At 38.0% G+C, this 18,717-nt stretch overlaps 1 protein-coding gene across 2 annotated transcripts in view; it reads right to left on the bottom strand.

Annotated features, from left to right (window-relative positions):
• drp2 (dystrophin related protein 2) overlaps positions 1–18,717 on the bottom strand; it is a 131,136-nt gene that overhangs the window by 84,726 nt on the left and 27,693 nt on the right. Inside the window, exons 1-2 of one of the 2 annotated variants that reach the window (XM_084133973.1) lie at positions 10,944–11,173; positions 5,372–5,540 (exon numbers count right to left, since the gene is read on the bottom strand). In XM_084133973.1, coding sequence (XP_083990099.1) covers positions 5,372–5,418 — 47 coding nt within the window. In that variant the 5' untranslated portion in view covers positions 5,419–5,540; positions 10,944–11,173. Of the gene's footprint in view, positions 1–5,371; positions 5,541–10,943; positions 11,174–18,717 lie in introns of those variants that run through there. The other variant, XM_084133974.1, reaches the window with a different exon arrangement.

Raw genomic sequence — 18,717 nt, 5'->3', positions numbered from 1 at the left:
TAAAGCAAAATAAGAACATAAAACTCATTCAATCTGTCTCATTGGTCATGTTTGCAAATGAGTTGTCTAATCAACCTGGCATCGTGTACAGTACTACTACGATTGTTGTCTGTTCGATGAATGCTTTGTTCTTTTTCTTTAAGTCGCATTGATGCTAAATGCACAAATGTAAATGTTGCATGATAACTATTAGACGGGGTCGCTTCAGGGATCAGCAAATAACTAAATGCTACAGATAAATTGAGGTGCCTGGTGATATCCTTTCTCTTTCATTTGTGTTTCTGTTTCAGAAGCGTAGCCTACGGCTGCACCATTCTCTTTGAGGCCTGTCCTCTCAATGATACCAGCCTCAAAAAGTAACACTGAATGAAAAAGAAGGGTGGGAGATTTGTCTCGAGCACAGATCCGTAGAGCAATGAAGCCATTGGCTATAAAAAGGCGTTGGCACCCTGGGAGAAATGAGCCTTACAATTCAGCATTGCCCGTCTCGCCTCTTTCATTACCCTACATTCTGTTTATGAGACACAGTTAAGCAAACACAATGGGCTACTGCACAGGCACTTGCATGCATACAAATACCGCACCTGTATTATCAACCAGTTCCATATATGTCATTGTGTATGCATAAACACTCCATTGGAACACGCCATCGGAATATTTCATATGAGCACTGAAATGCAAAAAGGAATAGATTTCTTGCAAGAGAGCTTTAGATGTATTCATATATTCACTCACATCCAATAAAACTCAGCTTAAAGCATAAATTATCTGTAGAGACATGTGTACACAAGTTTTTTTAAGGGCAGATAATGGGCAGATGGGAATAAGCAGACATCTGACTTTAACAAGACCCGGCAAGAAAGCACTAAGTCTGAGCTACCTCAGTATATGAGTGAGCGAGATAAACTGCGGAAACCCAAAACTATGTCAGGCGGTCCAACTGTATCATTAGCTTCCCCAATGCAAAACTTCTGCCAAGTTAAGGATAATGAGTGCCACCTAAGTGCCTGGCAGCTTCTCCTGGCTAAAATTTGATTCAGCCTCACTGCAATTTCTCATTTTTCTAAGGGACAGATATTCACATGCTGAGAACCCCATGCTGTTGGTTGTTTATGTCAATGCATGATTACTATTTCTTCAAAGATTTGTAGGAGCATGAATGTAACTGTCTCAGCAGTGCATCGTGTCTACCAAGCAAAAGAGAGTGATCCGCTTGGCCCCACACTAATAGATGAGACTGCTGGACAAGCTTTATTTGATTTAATCCCTACAAACACAGCCGGGTAGACTACTACTTAATAATTCATGCACTTCGAAATCCCTTTTGACTCATTCTTTCATTAGGGTGTCTGAATAGTGGGTTTATTTGCAAGGCCTAGCAAAAAAAACTCAAAACACCACAGCATAACTTTCACAAACATTTCCTTTTTTTGTTGCTTTTGATCTCTGGTCCCATGTCATGATGCAACTGATGCGGTTTATAACCGTATGAGGACTGAACAACACTCTGATGCAAACACAAATATGTGGATTTCAGCAGAGTTAGAAAAGGTTGTGTTTACAACTGGCTGCAACATTTCGAAATTTCCTCATAATGAGTAGACTGTCAGGATATGGGCTGAACTCAAAATAACCCTGCTGAAAAGACAGGCACACATTTCTGTGGTGGCCCAGGCTGAATGGTAACCGAGAGCTGGTTCCATTAAAAAAAACAAAAACAAAAAAACACATGATGTTCAGTTCCATACCATGCTCAAAATTAAATTTTTCAGCCAACGTGGAGAACAACACTATGACAGTGTTTCCTGCACTTCTATCGGCCACAACACTTACACAACACAAGTCAAAAATATTGATATTTCGATATGTATCGATACTGTTTTACTGTTTTAGTTTTTTCCTGCGGTATCGATTCAGTATTGGTATCGAGGTATTTTAGTCTGGTATCGTATCGAAGTCATAGTTTTGGTATCGTGACAACACAAACATCTTATTTGGCTGTTGAATCAGCAGGGTTATTCTGGTGAAGCTTGTTGACCAAAGCAAATCTTTCTGGATAGCCCAGTAGACAATAATAATTCTCCCAACACATTTAATAGAAAGAGTATTTTTACATTACTTTGAAATTGTTATTTGAAGCTAGGGATGTCACGGTACCAAAAATCTAGTAGTCCGTACCGATACCACTAAAAGTACACAATACTCGATACCCAAGTCAATACCACGGTAAAAAAAGAAAAATAATACTTAAACATTAACTCCTTTATTTAAACTGTTTAACATTACAAAAACACAACATTAGTGACACTTGGCCTTCAAATAATAAATGAAATGAAACCGTTTAGCTTTACAAAAAAGATGTGCAATGCAGTCAACATTTTTAAGGCACAGCTTTACTATTGCAATACCCGGCCATTTGAAGTCATGGCTTCTTGATGAACAGTGGCACATAGCCTTCAAGTGTTTAAAGTCCCCCTATAGTCAAATTTCCTTGAAAAAAAATTCTTCATGCCATAAAATAGCTTGAATGTAACTCTACACCCTTGCCTCATTTAGTTCTATGATTATGCAAATTAACCCCGCCTCCACATTGGTTACAAGGTAGTTTGTGACATCAGAAACAACAGCAATTTCAAACTGTGTTTTTGAGACTGTCTTTGGTTCACTGCAGTTTTAAGGAGAAAATACTCAGCAATGGTGTTGACATGAATTTGCACATGGTTTGTCAACACAACATTAAAAGCTTGATTTTCACTACAGGGTGACTTTAAAACAATACTGTGATTGGAAGTAAAATAACTGGAACAGAAATTGCAGTATCAGGACATGGGCAAGTAAATAGAAAGGTAAAAATACGGGATATACAGTTGAATACTGTAATTGACGCTGAATTTGACGAGCAAAATAATAACAGCAAGCTACTGTTTTTCTTACGAGATAATACAGTATTTTTTAGTCTACTCAGACGTGCGACGAGTTTGCTTGAGCCCGCTCTTAACTCTGAGGAAAATCACGACGCATCAAGTCCCATCAACAGGCGTAGAGTCAAATAGGTTTAACATTACAGATCTTCAATATTTTATTACGTTCTTCCGTGTGCTTGTAGGCATTTTTCTTCTTCCTTACCCTTTGAGGTCTGACTGAAACACTTCTAGGCGTACTGTATGTGCTGCCCCCACCAGTTCCGGAAGAATTGCAGCCTTGCTACCTTCGTTACCATTGGTACTTACACTACTGTAGAAAAACAAGTTTCGTCAGGATTTCAAAATGTTGTTACTGACTTGGTACCGAAGTATCGGTTCATAGTATAGTTCAAGCAAAACATTTAAATAATTTTACTCTCCCTCATGTCAGACTTCCTTTCTTTTGTGGAATTAGAACATAAAACAAATGCTGAGAAATGTCTCAGTGGTTTTGTCCATACAATAGAAGTCAGTGGTAACCAAAACTGGTTGGCTACCATCATACTTAGTAATATTATTTTGTATTCCACGGAAGAAATTAAGTCATACAGGTTTGGAACAACATGAGGGCAAGTAAATGACGACAATTTTCTTTAATGGTCTACAACTGACAAAAGATTCATGCTGCCTACACAGTTAACCATCTACTTTTAATAATTTAAAGAAAGTTTAAGAACATCTCGTTTCCAAAACAAGCAAAAAGCCTTGAAGGAATATTCCATTTCATCTCTCTATTACAGACTGCACTCAGATGCACAAAGTACATTTAGCACGTCAAGTTTGACATGACATTAGACCCATTAGCAAAAGGGGTTTTAACATTCTAATCTCCAAGCCTAAAGAAAGGACAGCAATTAACATGCTGTTAGTGCTCAATCAAGCCTTTTTCTGCCTGTAGTTGAAAAGATGTGACACAGCTTTGAGGATAGCTGAAAGGTCACCATTCACTTCCCTGCCGTTTAGCGCTGAGCATTGAAAAGAACAGACCTGAACCAGAATGCCCTTCTTTTTATAACTTTTACCACTGCAAGCTCTGCACTTACACTTCACAATGTAAATTTCTGTGGAATGATATCAACACAAAGCTTTAACTTTAACTTCAGCATGATACAGTCCTGAATTATAATAAAAATTGTGTCAGTTCAGATGTGTTGATTATTTACAATCTAAAACAAAGAGATGCTTTGAACAGATTTAAAGATGTGGGTTTTGAGTCGCATCATGAGCACCCACACACAGCTGCGCCATCAGAGAAGTAAGAAACATCCAGGCACATCTGAAATCACACATTCCCAGCATGCCTTTGTCCACCCATATACCCCCCTCAGCCACATAGCCCCCCGGTCACAGCACATTCACAGTCGTGTGTGTGGACCCCAATGAAGCCAAACATTCTGATGAGAATGACAAAGACAAGCTCTGTTCTGCCCCGCTAGCAAGTCTGTTTGATTTATTTCTGTCACAGTGCCTTAGAAAGAAAAAACTGCTAAAATTTCAAGTAAATTATTCATGTTGTTTTGTGCTCTGAAAAACAATCCACAAAATCAAGCAGTGATTCAGTATTAGGCATAAAACAAATAATGTTCTACAGTTCTAATGTCAATGTTCTACAAAAACACCATTGCAGAGACGAAAACCTTTAATACTAATCCATTAATTATATATATATATATATATATATATATATATATATATATATATATATATATATATATATATATATATATATATATATATATATATATATATATATATATATATATTATTATTATTTGTATTTTTTTTAATTGCTTACAAACTAAATCAGACAATTAAAATGTTTTCTAAAATGTCTGCCATTGCATTTTACAGATGCCAAAGCTGAAAAATCAGGGCATTAGAAGGAAGAGACATCTGTCTGTCAAAACACAGCCAACTGAAAAAGTCAGCCGCTGAATGCTGGTGCAATATAATCCCAGAGGGTCTTTTGTAGAGGCCACTTAGTATTCTATCCATTTCCATTACATCTGATGTTATATGGATGTATCCTTCCTTCTGGGCCAGATGATGTCAGCATACTGACAAGGGTTCCGCTATTGCTGGATATCCTTGGATGATCTTATTATTCTGTGCTGCAGGGAAGATGTCTAAACCAATCACGCCCTGTTAAAAAGTTGGGGTCGAGACTGTAATTATGAGGCTAAGTATGTAAACAAAGCACCTTGCATTACAGACATACAAATGACATTCAAAACAGCCCAAACTCAATCAACGGTTTCATTAGTGCCTCTGATTCTGGGAGAATTTGCAATATGTGCATGTCTAACTGGTGCTATACTAAGGAAAGGTTAATAATCGACAATTAAAAAAAGACAATTAACCTAATAGAAGCGTGATACAAGCAGATGGACAAAAAAAATGAGGTATACCTGATGTTGTGGGATTTGCGCTTGATCTCATTCCAGCAGAGATTCATGTCGTGATCAGGGTGTTTGTTCCTCTGCCCCCTGCACTGGGTGGGCAACTCCTGCCCCTCAGGATCCACAGCCGACTGGCAGGGTACACAGTGGCATCCCGGCCACGAGGGCCGCCCTGCAGCTGCAACACACAGTTAAGGATTTAGAAAACTCCCATAAATCACACTAATTATTATAAAACTCTGTGCTCAAGTTAAAAGTAGTTTAAGTTAAAAAAAAAAAAAAAAAAGTTACTTTATGTTTTTTTTTACACTGCCCTCATCTTGTGTGTCATGCAACGATTAATTCTGATGTGTTTTTCTTTTCATTAGTGGAGCAAAATAATACAAAAAACAGCATGATACAAATGTAAATTTGTGTGTAAAAAAAGTTACTTGATATTAACTGCTTGTTTATGGAACTGTTGTAGGCTTATAAAAGCAATATCACAGTTGGTGCCCACATCTGAACCACGGCTCTGTTGATATCCTGAAGGAGCACAACACTCTTACTTGCATAATATTGCTCGATTATACAGTACCCTTTTTTCATCATATTACCTTTTTATATTGAGAGAAATTAGAAGTAAGAGGAAGAGATGACTCACTCAAAAAAAAAAAAAAAAAAAAATGCAACACATGGCAGCTGTAGGAATGGAAGTCCCACTTTTCCATTAAAAGAGCCAATTGGCCGTTTTTTTTTTTTTAATCCTGGAATTAATGCCCATGTGCCTAAAAATACTGCAATTTTAGCTGAAGAAGCAATTTTAGGATACCATTGTTGTCAGATATGGATATATTTGCTGATATAATGATAATTTTGACAAACAGCTTTGGCGATTTCATCTTTTACCATTCAAGTAGAGCTGTACAGTACTTGCATGCCTAGGGGTGGGTATCGTTTAAAATACTGATTTTACACTCAAATACACTATACTGATACCTTGACTTCGATACCGGCTCCTGAACGATACTTTTTTCGATACCAAATTTATAAAATCAGTTTTAACAAGATTACATTACATATTACCTAAAAAACAGTTTGTTGACTTTTTACAAACTCAGTGACTCATATTGGCCACTGGGGGGCGGAATATTTGCCTCGCGCTTAAGCGCACGCATAAAGCTTGCTGCAAAGCACTGGCAAAAGTAGCCAAATGATTATGAATGTGTCGGGAAAATATAGCAAGGAGACATTTTAATTGTTTATTAATAAACTAGTGTTTTCTGAGTCAGTGTTGGCTGCAAAGATGAAGTTAACGTTGCTGACTCGTCATCTCCGCAGTATAGTGAACGCGCACCTGCCTTATAGAGAGAAATGCACCTTTCATTTGGATTACATAATCAGAGAGTATTTGTTTTTGATTCAAATTGGTTCGTTTAAAAGTAAACATTTCAAGCTTTCTATATCCCTATTTGTCATGTCTGTGATAACCTATACGCTGAGTTTCGGTTTATTTGTGACGCGCTCTTGCAGTCGAAGACGGAGCAAGTTTCTGAAAGAAAAGTATAAGGAAAAAGGGGGCTGTGTTTTGGGAAGTGACCTGAGCCAGACTTAAACTATACCAGTCACACCACATCTCCATCATATACAGTTACAATCAAACAGAAGTGATCCCTAAAATAACCATAAAAACAAATACCCATTTGTACATTATGCACCTCAGCTGAACCCTGAAGCACAAGGCAGATAAATACAATATCAGTAATGTCTGAGGGTCACGTAAGCTCTGTTTCTCTCAGCCAGAGCGGCAGTAACTCTGCTGTTACTTAAAGTATCGCTGGAATTCAGCACACGTCCAGAGCAAAGGGACGAAGACACAGTCATTCCAGCAAAAGTCTCATGATTAAGGAGCTTTCCCTCAGTCATGAAACCCTTGTGTCTTGTTCAGTGCCGCTGTCAGACTGCCTTTATGTTCCTCTCTTTGCCTTTCATTAGTCCCAGGGAGTGACTAGCCATAGGGAGCACTAAATTTGCACTAAGCATTTTCCATCATCAAACACTCAAAGTTAATCTTTAAAACACTAATAGTTTAATAGCATTAAAACATTGTGATGCCTAATTTATGTGGCATTTAAAATGATTGATTTTACACAAAAAACTATATAAATGTAATATCTGCCATTTAGCAGTGATTGACCATAGCATGAAAATAATAAATCATTACAAATTCACCATGTAAAAAAAAAAAAAAAAATACAACCTTATCTTTCTATTTCATTTATTGAAAATGTTGTATAGTCACCCCATCCCGGTTTAGCCCCATCATCCCACAAATCCTCTACAGTACTCAAGCCCTCCTCTGAGACCCCCTGCTAAATGACCATAACGACACACTGTCACCTAGTCACTGCTGCATAATCTCAGCCGACATCTGTGCAGAAATAAACACATCCGGCTGTCCGGGCCCATACGGCCGTGACGCAGCCAAAACAAACAGAACCTGAGATGTGTCTCAATGAAAAATTCTGTATGCTATGTTCCCCAGAGCAGTAAGTGAATTAATGTCTCCACACGGCTCTAATGCGTCCCTCCTCAGGCGGTTCCTCTTAATTCACAGTAATTTTTCAGTCTTTCTTGAATCTCTCTCTCCCTGTTTAATGCACTGTCCCTGTGATTAATCCTGGTTGTTTATGGTTCATCAGATAGCTAGATGAGGGCGTCAGATATTGTTAAAACTCAAAATGATCTGGAGACATTGAGGGGTGAACACCTGCAGTGCAGGATCTCTTCCTGTTTTGTGTTTACGTGCCATTACGAGTCCCCGCTCACGCCCTCACCGCTCAGTGATTTGTGTGTTTGACAAAAATTCTGCTGAATCGGCTCAAAACAAAAACGGTTGCGGAAATGAGCCTCTGACGAGGACTTGCAGAGGGGCTTCTCCTCCAATCAGAGACGACTGAATGGAGTGTGTTCCGCTGTCCACTGCCAGGACCCTGCACCACTTCATTGGGTCCAAGCAGCACATGGACTGGCATGCCTACAGAAATCCTACGCCTCCCATGCCAAACATACACAAACATGCACAAATTTACACCAATTCCTTGTGGATGCAGTTCTATGGATTTCAAATGCAATACATGAATCTATATAGGGGAGTTTGGAGCTTACTGTCATATGGTCAGGACTCGACAACAAGGACTACCCGATGGCCCAGGGCCAGCACGAAAGACACTCGGGCCAGTTGAAGGAACTGTCACCAGCCCGATCGAATCAATGCTGCATCTTCATGGAAGTTGATAATTAGCAAATTTTTATATTAATATAAAATGTAATTTAATTTAATATAATTTAAAATTTAAATATTCAAGCGAACGTAGAGGCGAAGGTACCTGCGCCTCTCAGTTTGGTACTCGCACGCTGTGTGATAAGTTTTGTATTCACAGCAACACACATCCAAAGCGCGTACCCAGAACACCGCGTCTCACAGTGCGCAATTACTCTTTTACGTCTTCCTGAGTTTGCACCGACATATTCACACAAAATTATGTCAAATTGCCCATCTTGTCAAGTATCATCGTAAACAGTCGGTTATGTCTAAGGTGAACTTAAACGTGAGATAAGATGCATGTGTAACAGTATATCGTTTCCGTGCAGCTCTTAAAGTGACAGCAGCTTAATTTTCCTGCTGCTGACTGTTTTTATGTTAATCAAACAAAAGACAGAAAAAAAACCACTCACTACTATTAACTGAATAACTTTAATAAGGGTTAATCTATAGTAGTGATATTTTATAGTTAATTACCATTTCTGTACCTGAAAATCTAGTTTAGACCTACATGAAAAACCTGAAAAGAACTGTTAATTTCTTTTGTACATGTTTGTTCTGTTGTATTTATTTGTGCTATTGCTTGTAATTTGATTATTTGTTCTTGTTATATTACTGACTGTCTCTAACAATATTTAGATTAAATTTATATAAGTTAGGCTAGTAGTTTTTGGTGTCATAACCATAACCATAGGTTACAAGGATAAAAAAACAACTAAAACAATAACTAGGCCAACTTTATTTAATTTATTTATTTAAAACCATTGGCTCGACCAGGCCAGTATAAAAAATCCTTAATGTTGAGCCCTGTGGGTGGGTTGTTGCAAGGGCTATATCTCAGCAAGTACAATGTTTTGAGTCGATTATCACTCTAGCAATTGGTAACACTTCTTGGTTCAAACAGGCCTTAACATAATAATAATTAATGTGCATTTAATTCTTCAAACTAATCATATTTAGGCTGTTGGCTAAACAAGTGAAAACACATTAACATACAGTTAGACAAGAGTCCCCTATAAAATGAAGGCAAATTTGAACTGAAAGGTTATTAATTGAATTAATAATTTTTTGGTATATTGTTTTGTGCCATATAATTGGTTTACATTTTGTGGGGGGAAAAGGGGCATTAAAATAACCTATAACCGCTGATTTAATGGAAGGTTCCTAATGTGACAGCTTACCTCATATACTGTGACAATATACCCTACAATAAAGAACTGTATCTTTTGTCCCTTGGGAAATAAAATTGGAATCAAAAGTAGCAAAAGTATATGCCTACATAGAAATTGACTTTCAGAATACTGAAAATTAACCCACACTGAATGTACAATTCCATTCAAAAGTTTTTCTAAAGAATTAAACACTTTTATTCAGCAAGGATGCATTAAATTGATCAACATTTTCATAGACAGACATTTCTAATGTTACAAAAGATTTCTATTTTAAATTAATGCTGTTCTTCTGAACTTTCTTTTCATCAAAGAATCCTGAAAAATGTATCACAGTTTCCACAAAAATATTAAGCAACAAAAATGCTGAAAATTCAGCTTTTGCAATCATATGAATAAATTACATATTAAAATATATTATAATAGAAAAGTTATTTTAAATTGTAGTAATATTTCACAATTTGTTGCATTGTTTTGTTTAGTTTAGGTTTTGTTACATGCAGGAGAGCAGGTATTATAATATAAAAAAAGAAAGAAAAAAAAAGTTCTTACAGACCTAAAACTTTGAAACGGTATAAGTATATTCACTGGTTAAAAAGTTAATTTCATTGGATCTTTGTTGCTTAATACACATTACAACTGAAGGTCTAATTCATTATGCAAGTTCATGTATAGAGTATATTCTTTCTTCTTGGTTCAAACCATTTTATGCAATACAAGACAAAGTGATGGACAGACTTCATTGTATCTCAGAAGTTGTTGACTCAGAAGTGCACAACATACAGTATACAAAAGGAAGGTCAAAGCTGAGCAAATCTACTGACACACTATGTGCAGAACATTTCACTGACCAGTGCTGAGCCACAGAGCTTTAAGCACTTCACTTTGCCTTCAAAGAAAGTCATGTCACTAAAATACAACACTCAGTTGGTAGAGCAATGTCATCTCAAATGCCTTAGAAACATGAATGTCAGGTGATCAAAGCATGTAAAAGAGAGAGACAGGATATGTAACATTTAAAAAGCCGACCTTGATAATCTGATTCAGACCTCTGTGAAAAACATCTGTCTTTGAACCCTACAGTCAACAAGACAGTGATAGTTCTTACCTCAGAGTGGAGACCACTTCAGAAGCTCTGCCTCTGACACCAGCATGTGCATTCAAGAGCCTGTCTCTCGTTATATACACATATGGATCCTCTCCTTTGTCATCCACAGTGGGTGAGTTAGGCTTACAGAGACGGCCTGCTGTTTATGGTCTGGAAGGAGTGCTCAAATGCTGCAGAAGTCCTACAATCAAATGCACTATTGTCCTACACATTCCACATCACACCAACCTGACTTGTCCACCCACCGGGCTAGCAAAATGCCATGTACATAATCCAGCAGGCTGCAACTGGCTGCCCGCCTGTCTAAGTGACACTCAACACATGGCAGCTGGCCACTGTCCGCCTCTCTGGCCTACCCAGAGTCCTCCTGTTGTGCTGAGTTTTCCCTACCTCTCAAACAAACTCCAACTCACCTCTTTGTATTCATTACTTCCTGGCTGGACCAAATGATGTGATTAGGTTTATCCGTTGAGGCCCAACTCAACTAAAGGTAGTCTTAGTCACATAATGCGTTTTTCCATTCCAATGCGTTCGCATCTTTGGCAGCGCCTCGTGCATGACACGGCATTCTAACAACGAGTCACAAGTTATAAGTAGTTCAACTTTCAAAAAACCCATTTCTAGACCTTGCGCTTTTTCCGGTTTAAGCAAAAACTTGTTCTGTGAACTGGCCTTTAGTGACTTCTTTCAAATAATTACAAAACTTTTGAACGGTGTACACAGCTATTTTTGAATGACTGTGAATTGTGACCAGCTAACGGTGCTATGCTAAACAGCCAAACCTTGAGCATTACATACAACCCTAGACCAAGCCAAAATCCACCAACGAAAGCAGAATCTTAGGTTTCAGTGCAACCGGTTTAACAGAGCACAAAAACAGTTTGCCCTCTCCAGAAAAGCTATTATCCCCTCAATGACAAATAGTAATCTTCTGTACAAAAACATGCCACATGCACTCTTATTTATGAAGGTAGTGCCCTTGTTTTCCACTCTGAGAGCAGCATTGGAAATTAGACCTCCATTTAAATTAGCAGTCATTATCCCAGGCTATGGTATGACAGGACATTATTCCGGCCCTTGCGTAGTGCACCTTTTGTCTCTGTGCATCAGATGAACAATTGATGAGCAAATGTTTTATTCATATGTGTGTACGAGTATATTTAAGTGCCGAAGGTCTAGCAGACAAACCTCAGACTACTTATCCATGCCACAAACTGATTGGAACCTCTAGCCATGCCCCACGCAATAGACCTTTTGCTGGATTTGGAAAAAAAAAAAGGGTGAACAGACTCTGGTTGGAAAGGAGTGGAGCCCTCTACACCAAACAAAATCTTCTGAGTCACATCTATAGATCTCTAGGCTGGATAGACTCTACAGTAAAGCACCTCTCATATGCCTGACTCTCTACTCAAGGGGAGAAGACATCAGGGAAATACAGAAAACCAAAGTAGCAACCTAAAGTGATGTAGACATCGTTATTAAGTTTCAAGCATGTTTTCTCCAATTGAGCAGTGCTTCAATGTGATTGGAAGGTTAGGCTTATCAACCATTGTGAGTATCGCTGAGAATAAATTTGAATACAGCTATATAAGGTAAAACTCTATAGTTTTCCAGGGGGATGTTAAAGAAATTCTTGTTTCACAGACGTACTTTGCCAATTGAATCCCTTCCGAAAAAATGTGTAAAAAGTAAAAATTCCAGACCTACGTGTTTTCGGCAAACTCAACGGTCCTCTGAGTAATCTAATCCCATCTGAATGTGAATGTCTGTGATTCCTGATGTTGTATTATCCTAATGCTTTGCCTCATATATATTTTTTTTACCTACCTGAGCTACCATTAGCACACCAGTCTTCAACATGCTTTCATTTCGTTTCAATATGGATGGTATCTGACGAAAAAATAACATTACAAAATTAATAAATGGAGCCAAATCACGGAAACTGAAGACTGCCCATTTTAATATCAGTGTCAGATAAAAGTAAGATACTTGTCTAGATTTCTTTTCTCACTTATGAAAGTTTATTATGAACAGCCACTGTTATAAACTTGTGAAGTTTACTTAAGGTTTTTATAAAAAATTAAAATTATATCAACAACTAATACATTTCACGAGTTCACACTTACAAATAAGTCAGATAGTATAAATGTGTATTTGGCGTGCTGTCCGAGGAGAGGGCTCCGGTCATGCTCAGAGTTTGAATGAGTTTGCGAGTTCCTGTTTCCTCGCGTGTAGATCTGTTATCCTCTTCATTTACCGTGGCATTTAAATTACCAAAGTAATTTACCGCGCGCACCAGCATCAGTTGTGCGCTTGGTTCTTTTAGGCATTAATTTGCCGCCATACATCTGTCATACGTGATCCATGTAAGCAAAGCAGATGACCTTTTGTAAAGCCTACATCTAGAAAACACACACTCCCACCTCTGTTATAATCATAGAGATGTTAGTCGTCCTAATCTGTACATAAAATCACACATCTAGTGATAAGGATTGTAACTCAAACATTGTTTAGAAAACTAGTCCCGTCCGAATAAGTCTTTAGTGTGCTGTAGAGCTCTTACAGTTTAGTGGCATGACAAAATGCACTTGACAGCAGACAACCAGTTCTCATTGAGAGGTATTAAAATAATCCAACTTTGCTCTTTGTAAAATATCATAAAAAAGAAAGGGTGAGTAACATGAGCAGATATTTGAGTGGCATATTAAAGACAAAACAGACCCAACAGACTGAAGCTAATGAGTTATGAAGGTGTGAAAATTTGTGACTGACTGAAAAGAAAAAGGCACAATCCGGTCAGTGATCATGTCATTGAAATTGTATATGTAATCTGACTCAGAGCAAATAACCATCAAGCAAACTCTTCAGTTGAAAATTCATCAGAATAATCTATTGAAAAGAAGAAGAATTGGTAATTTTTACAGGCTGGTTCAAAAATCCAATGTCCAGTGCAGTGTGCATTTATTTGTGCATTTATTTCATCACGTCTTATAACTAAGACGATGAAGGGTGTGAAGAAATAATCAGTGGATTAAAAGACTTGAGAAGCTGGATGGGTGGAAAAGGAAGAATCACCAGCTGTTGTGACATTTTTACAAGTCAAAATGGCAAACACGCCAATTACAGACTATGGAGCCATGTCTCTGACAGGAGTGCTGACAGCTTCTCGTTGCTATGCTAATGCTCTTTGTATGCACAGAACTTGTGTTTGGAATACATGCACATACAATATTGCAGAGTTATGACACACATAAACAGTGCAGATGGATTGAATTTATTCAGAGATGTATGCATGAAAACCTGTGCATATAAACATAGCCATTAATAAACATAGTAGCATATATAAATGTAATATATACACATCACTCGCACACAGTGATGGAAAATCGTGCTGCACACACAGAAACATTCAGGAGCACAGACATTTGTCGTCAATGCTGCCCCACAACTTTTATTAATAAATTATCTTTGCTACTGAATCACTACATTATGTTACTTAGCAACAAAGTGGTAACGTCACTGTTTTTGAAGTAATTAAACGTAGCTTTATTGTTAGTAGAGAGACACTGCACAGGAGGAGGTAATTCACACACATTTCTCTCTCTCTCACTCTCTACAATTCATTCAAATACATGTTATAATTCAATCAAATAAATGTAACCTTACCGTACAACTTTATCTCTGTGTCCGATTTAAAAGTGGGCAGAAAGCTACAAGTCTAACAAGTTCTAGCTAGCGAAAATAACCTTTATTTTAACCCTTTCAGTCAAATTTTGTTCTGCAAAAATTTTGTTCTGTCTTTGTCAGTCTTGGCAAGTAACCATGGTATAAGCGAGGAAATTTATGGCTAGGTGTCGACGTGGAGGCAAAAAAAACAACCAACGCAAATAATCGACCAATTACTCGATTACCAAAATAATCATTAGTGACAGACCCAGACCAACATTACACATTAAAATCTTTTAATGCACACCTAGCAATGAATTATCCTTTTATATATGTGTATATGTATATATGTCCTGTATATATAAGGGGTGTAACGGTTCACAAAATTCACGGTTCGCTTCGATACGACACAGTGGTGTCACGGTTCGGTACGTTTTCAATACAACAAAAAGAAATGCCATAGAAATTTCCTTGATTTAAAAAAAAAAAAAATTATATTTATATATATATATATATATATATATATATATATATTAAAACTAACATCCTAAAGTATGATATTTTTTATTTTGAACAATGGAGCTATACTTGACCCATCTTCTGGGGTGTCTTCTTAACAGCATTTAAAACAAAAACAGCTCCTTATAAAAAATGAAATGTAATATTGTAGTAGATATAAACAAATACAAAGAAATTAAAGATAGTGTAGGTAGGATTGTTATAAAAAACTTTTTTCCAAATTTGTTTAAACTTTTTATATATATCAATGCATAATTAAAATGTAAGTACTCTGATAAAAAGAGTATAAAAATCGAGTGACTCTAGACCGTTTAATTTGTATTAAACACAGCTCATTATTTCCATTCGGGACGAAACAAAGGATTGGCTTAGGCGACTGTCACTCTCTCGCAACCATGGCAACCACCCTTTTGCCACACAGGATCTGCCCATATGCGCGCGCACCCGTTTGATTTGAGGAATTCAAGAGGCACGGAACCTAGGAATAGCAAAACAATGGCAGAGAAAGAGCAATCAAAAATTCACATTACCGGCATATGCAGTTAGCGAAGGCAAACAAGGCAAAAAAGGAAGACAGTACTAGAAAAGGTCATGAACAAAAAGTATTTGAATAAAACGCGTCAATATCCTCGGACCCTAGTTGCACGGCCTCTTGCACGACCTCCTCTGCTTCGCCCTCGACCCCGGACCTGTCCTCGAGCTGACGATGCGGTACTTGTCTCTGGAGTGTAGTCCTCATCAGAGTCAACAATGCTTTCATCATGGAAACTCTTACATGCAGAACACCGTATATGTTATGAATCTTACACGAAATTCATCTTCATCACAGTGTAACTGATGGTAATGGAAAAACGTGTATCATGCAACCTGTTTTTAGCTTTGCCTTATAGATAACTAGCTCGTTAGCGAATCAAAAAATATATATTTTAAACTTTACCAATATCAATATGCTAGCTTGATAGTGAGTACTAAAATACATCTTATTTGTTTATCTTCATAATGATAAAGTTAGATTTTTTTTATTACATGTGATTCTGACATGATGTCACTACATGCACTGCGCTCCTTCCTCTCCGCTCGTCTCAGGTAAATAATGCGTCTTCAGTTCAGCGGTCGGCGTCGCGCGTTCATGTGTTTTGGGGGCGTGGCTTTGGAAGGAGCCCAGAAGGGAGGGGGTGGAGTGAATGGAAATAATGAGCTGTCTTTAAAACAGTCGTGAGAGGTCTACAGACACTCGATTTTTATACTTTCTTTTTCAGAGTACTTACATTTTAATTATGTTTTGATATATAAATAAAGTTTAAACAAATTTGGAAAAGAAGTTTTTTATAAAAATCCTACCTACAATACCTTTAACAATTATGTTTTATATGGAACTCATTGTGCTTTTGAGACTTGAAACTTTAAGTTTTATAAATGGGGGTCATCTCTGAAAGATGAACAAATAATGTTTTGGTCATCACATTAAAAATAACATTTGAATATGATAATATTTGAGTTTTGAAGTGCTGGAAAAAGATGTGTGACGTACTTGAAAGCATTTTACTATTCCTGCCAAACTTCTATACAGTTAGCATTACTACATTAAATCCATGGTGATTGTTGCTGATTTGTGGACTTAAAGCATATAACTAGTTCATTCATGGGAAAATGTTTTTCCTGGTTTCCACGTCAGCATCGTTTGATCTAATAGAGATCGACGGTTAATAACAAAGAAATTAGAATGCTTCTCATAAGATCTCGCAGCGATGTTTTTACTTCTGTGCCGAATTCAAATGCTTTCTTTACTGGATCTCTTAGTGCTGTGTAGGTAGTAACCCTATCGTAGTAACAGTGTCGCTTGATAAAGATTGGATCACGCTGCACTGACATTGGTCCAAAACTGATAATCGTTCCGTGAAGCACAAATAAGTAGCGCAGTTTCATTCCGCTTTCATTCCGTTTGCAATTTGATGTTGGGCAACGTTGTGGTGGTCGTGCCAGCGCAACTGCTAAAAAAAATTTGGTTGCACCGGCAGGAGGAAAAATGGTCCAACGAATCGTTCGGTTTGTAATGCATACCGAACCGAAAGCCTCGTACCGAACGGTTCAATACGAATATGTGTTACACCCCTAAAACTGGTGCCACAGTGTCGGTGTCCGTGTCGATGTCCGTGCAAGTACCAGTGTTCGTGCTGTTGTGTCCGTGCCCGTGTGTCCTTGTCGGTGTCTGTGCCGGTATCCGTGCTTGTGTCCGCGTCGATATCCATGTCGGTGCCCGTGCCGGTGCCGTGCCGGCACCACGGTGTCCGTGTTGGTGCCCGTGCAGGTACCAGTGTCCGTACCAGTGTGTCCATGCCGGTGTGTCCGTGTCGTTGTCCATGCCGGTGTCCGTGCCGGTCTCGATTTATCCGTGCCGATGACGGTATCCATGCCGGTGTGTATGTGTCGGTGCCCGTGGCAGTGCCGGTGTCCGTGTCGGTGTCTGTACCGGTGCACGTGCCGGTGTTGGTATCATGTTGGTATGGAGAACAGGTTCATGTACAGATGATGCACATTTTGTCCACAAAAATATTTGTGTGTGCATGGTTAGAGCAAACTTTAAGTCAATTATATTGAGAGCACAGCCTCACAATTAATTGACAGTAATACTGCTCTACAAAGGCAAAATACCTTAACTCGCTAGAGTGTGGAACTGAGAAAAATGACTTTAAAGATTTGTAGTTGTCCCGCCAAATGAATTATATGTAGGACACTGGAAATCTGGCAATTAGATGTTTTAGTAATGACAATTATCTACATAAAAAAATCTTGAGCTCAAACTTGACTTATTTTAAAAATCTTGGCCACTATTTTAAAGTTACTGTACTCTGCCTTTGTATTGTCAACAAAAAGTGAGAAGGCAAGGCAAGGCCAAAAGGCAGTAACTTCCACATTATCAATATTTGGTTGCTGATCACCATTAACAAAATCATTATAGTAATATGTATAAAATCTAGTGATAGTGGCATTTATTTTGAATGATTTACAGTTACTTATAGCCATCTACTTATTGCTATCCTGTGCTTTGGTTGCATTCTGATGGCATTATTAATACATTAAAAAATACAAAAATGGTGTGCACATCCCAAACACCCAGATTGGGTCGAAACGTTGCTTAGCTTAAATAAACTCTTTTGGAGCAGCAATTTTCAGTGTGCGGACTTCATACTTCTTTATTTTGTCATTATTAATACATTAGACATGACAAAATACCAATTGAAAATACTCTTTACCGTTATGGTAAAGAGTATTTTCAATTGGTACCGTGGGATAAGACTTGCTAAGCGCGCGATCAAAATGATCACGATAAAACAGATCCTCGTGCACCCGGGGACTGGTTTATAGCGGTGGATCTGAAAGACACATACAGTATACTTTACCCGAACTGGGTGAGGTGGGGCTTTAGTTCTTTGTTGTATTCATCTGCTACGGCATGTGTAACATTTTTCTGTCAGCTCTGAATACATCCTTTGCGATCGATATCGCACGTTTGTCGATGAAGCGGGTTCAGACCATACTAAATGTTCTGACCGAGTTTGTGCAGGACAAAGCTCTGAGGACATCAGAA

Source organism: Abramis brama (assembly GCF_963993115.1).
Source record: "Abramis brama genome assembly, chromosome: 13".
In the NCBI taxonomy this organism is placed as follows: Eukaryota; Metazoa; Chordata; class Actinopteri; order Cypriniformes; family Leuciscidae; genus Abramis; species Abramis brama.
This window is presented reverse-complemented; position numbering and strand designations above follow the sequence as displayed.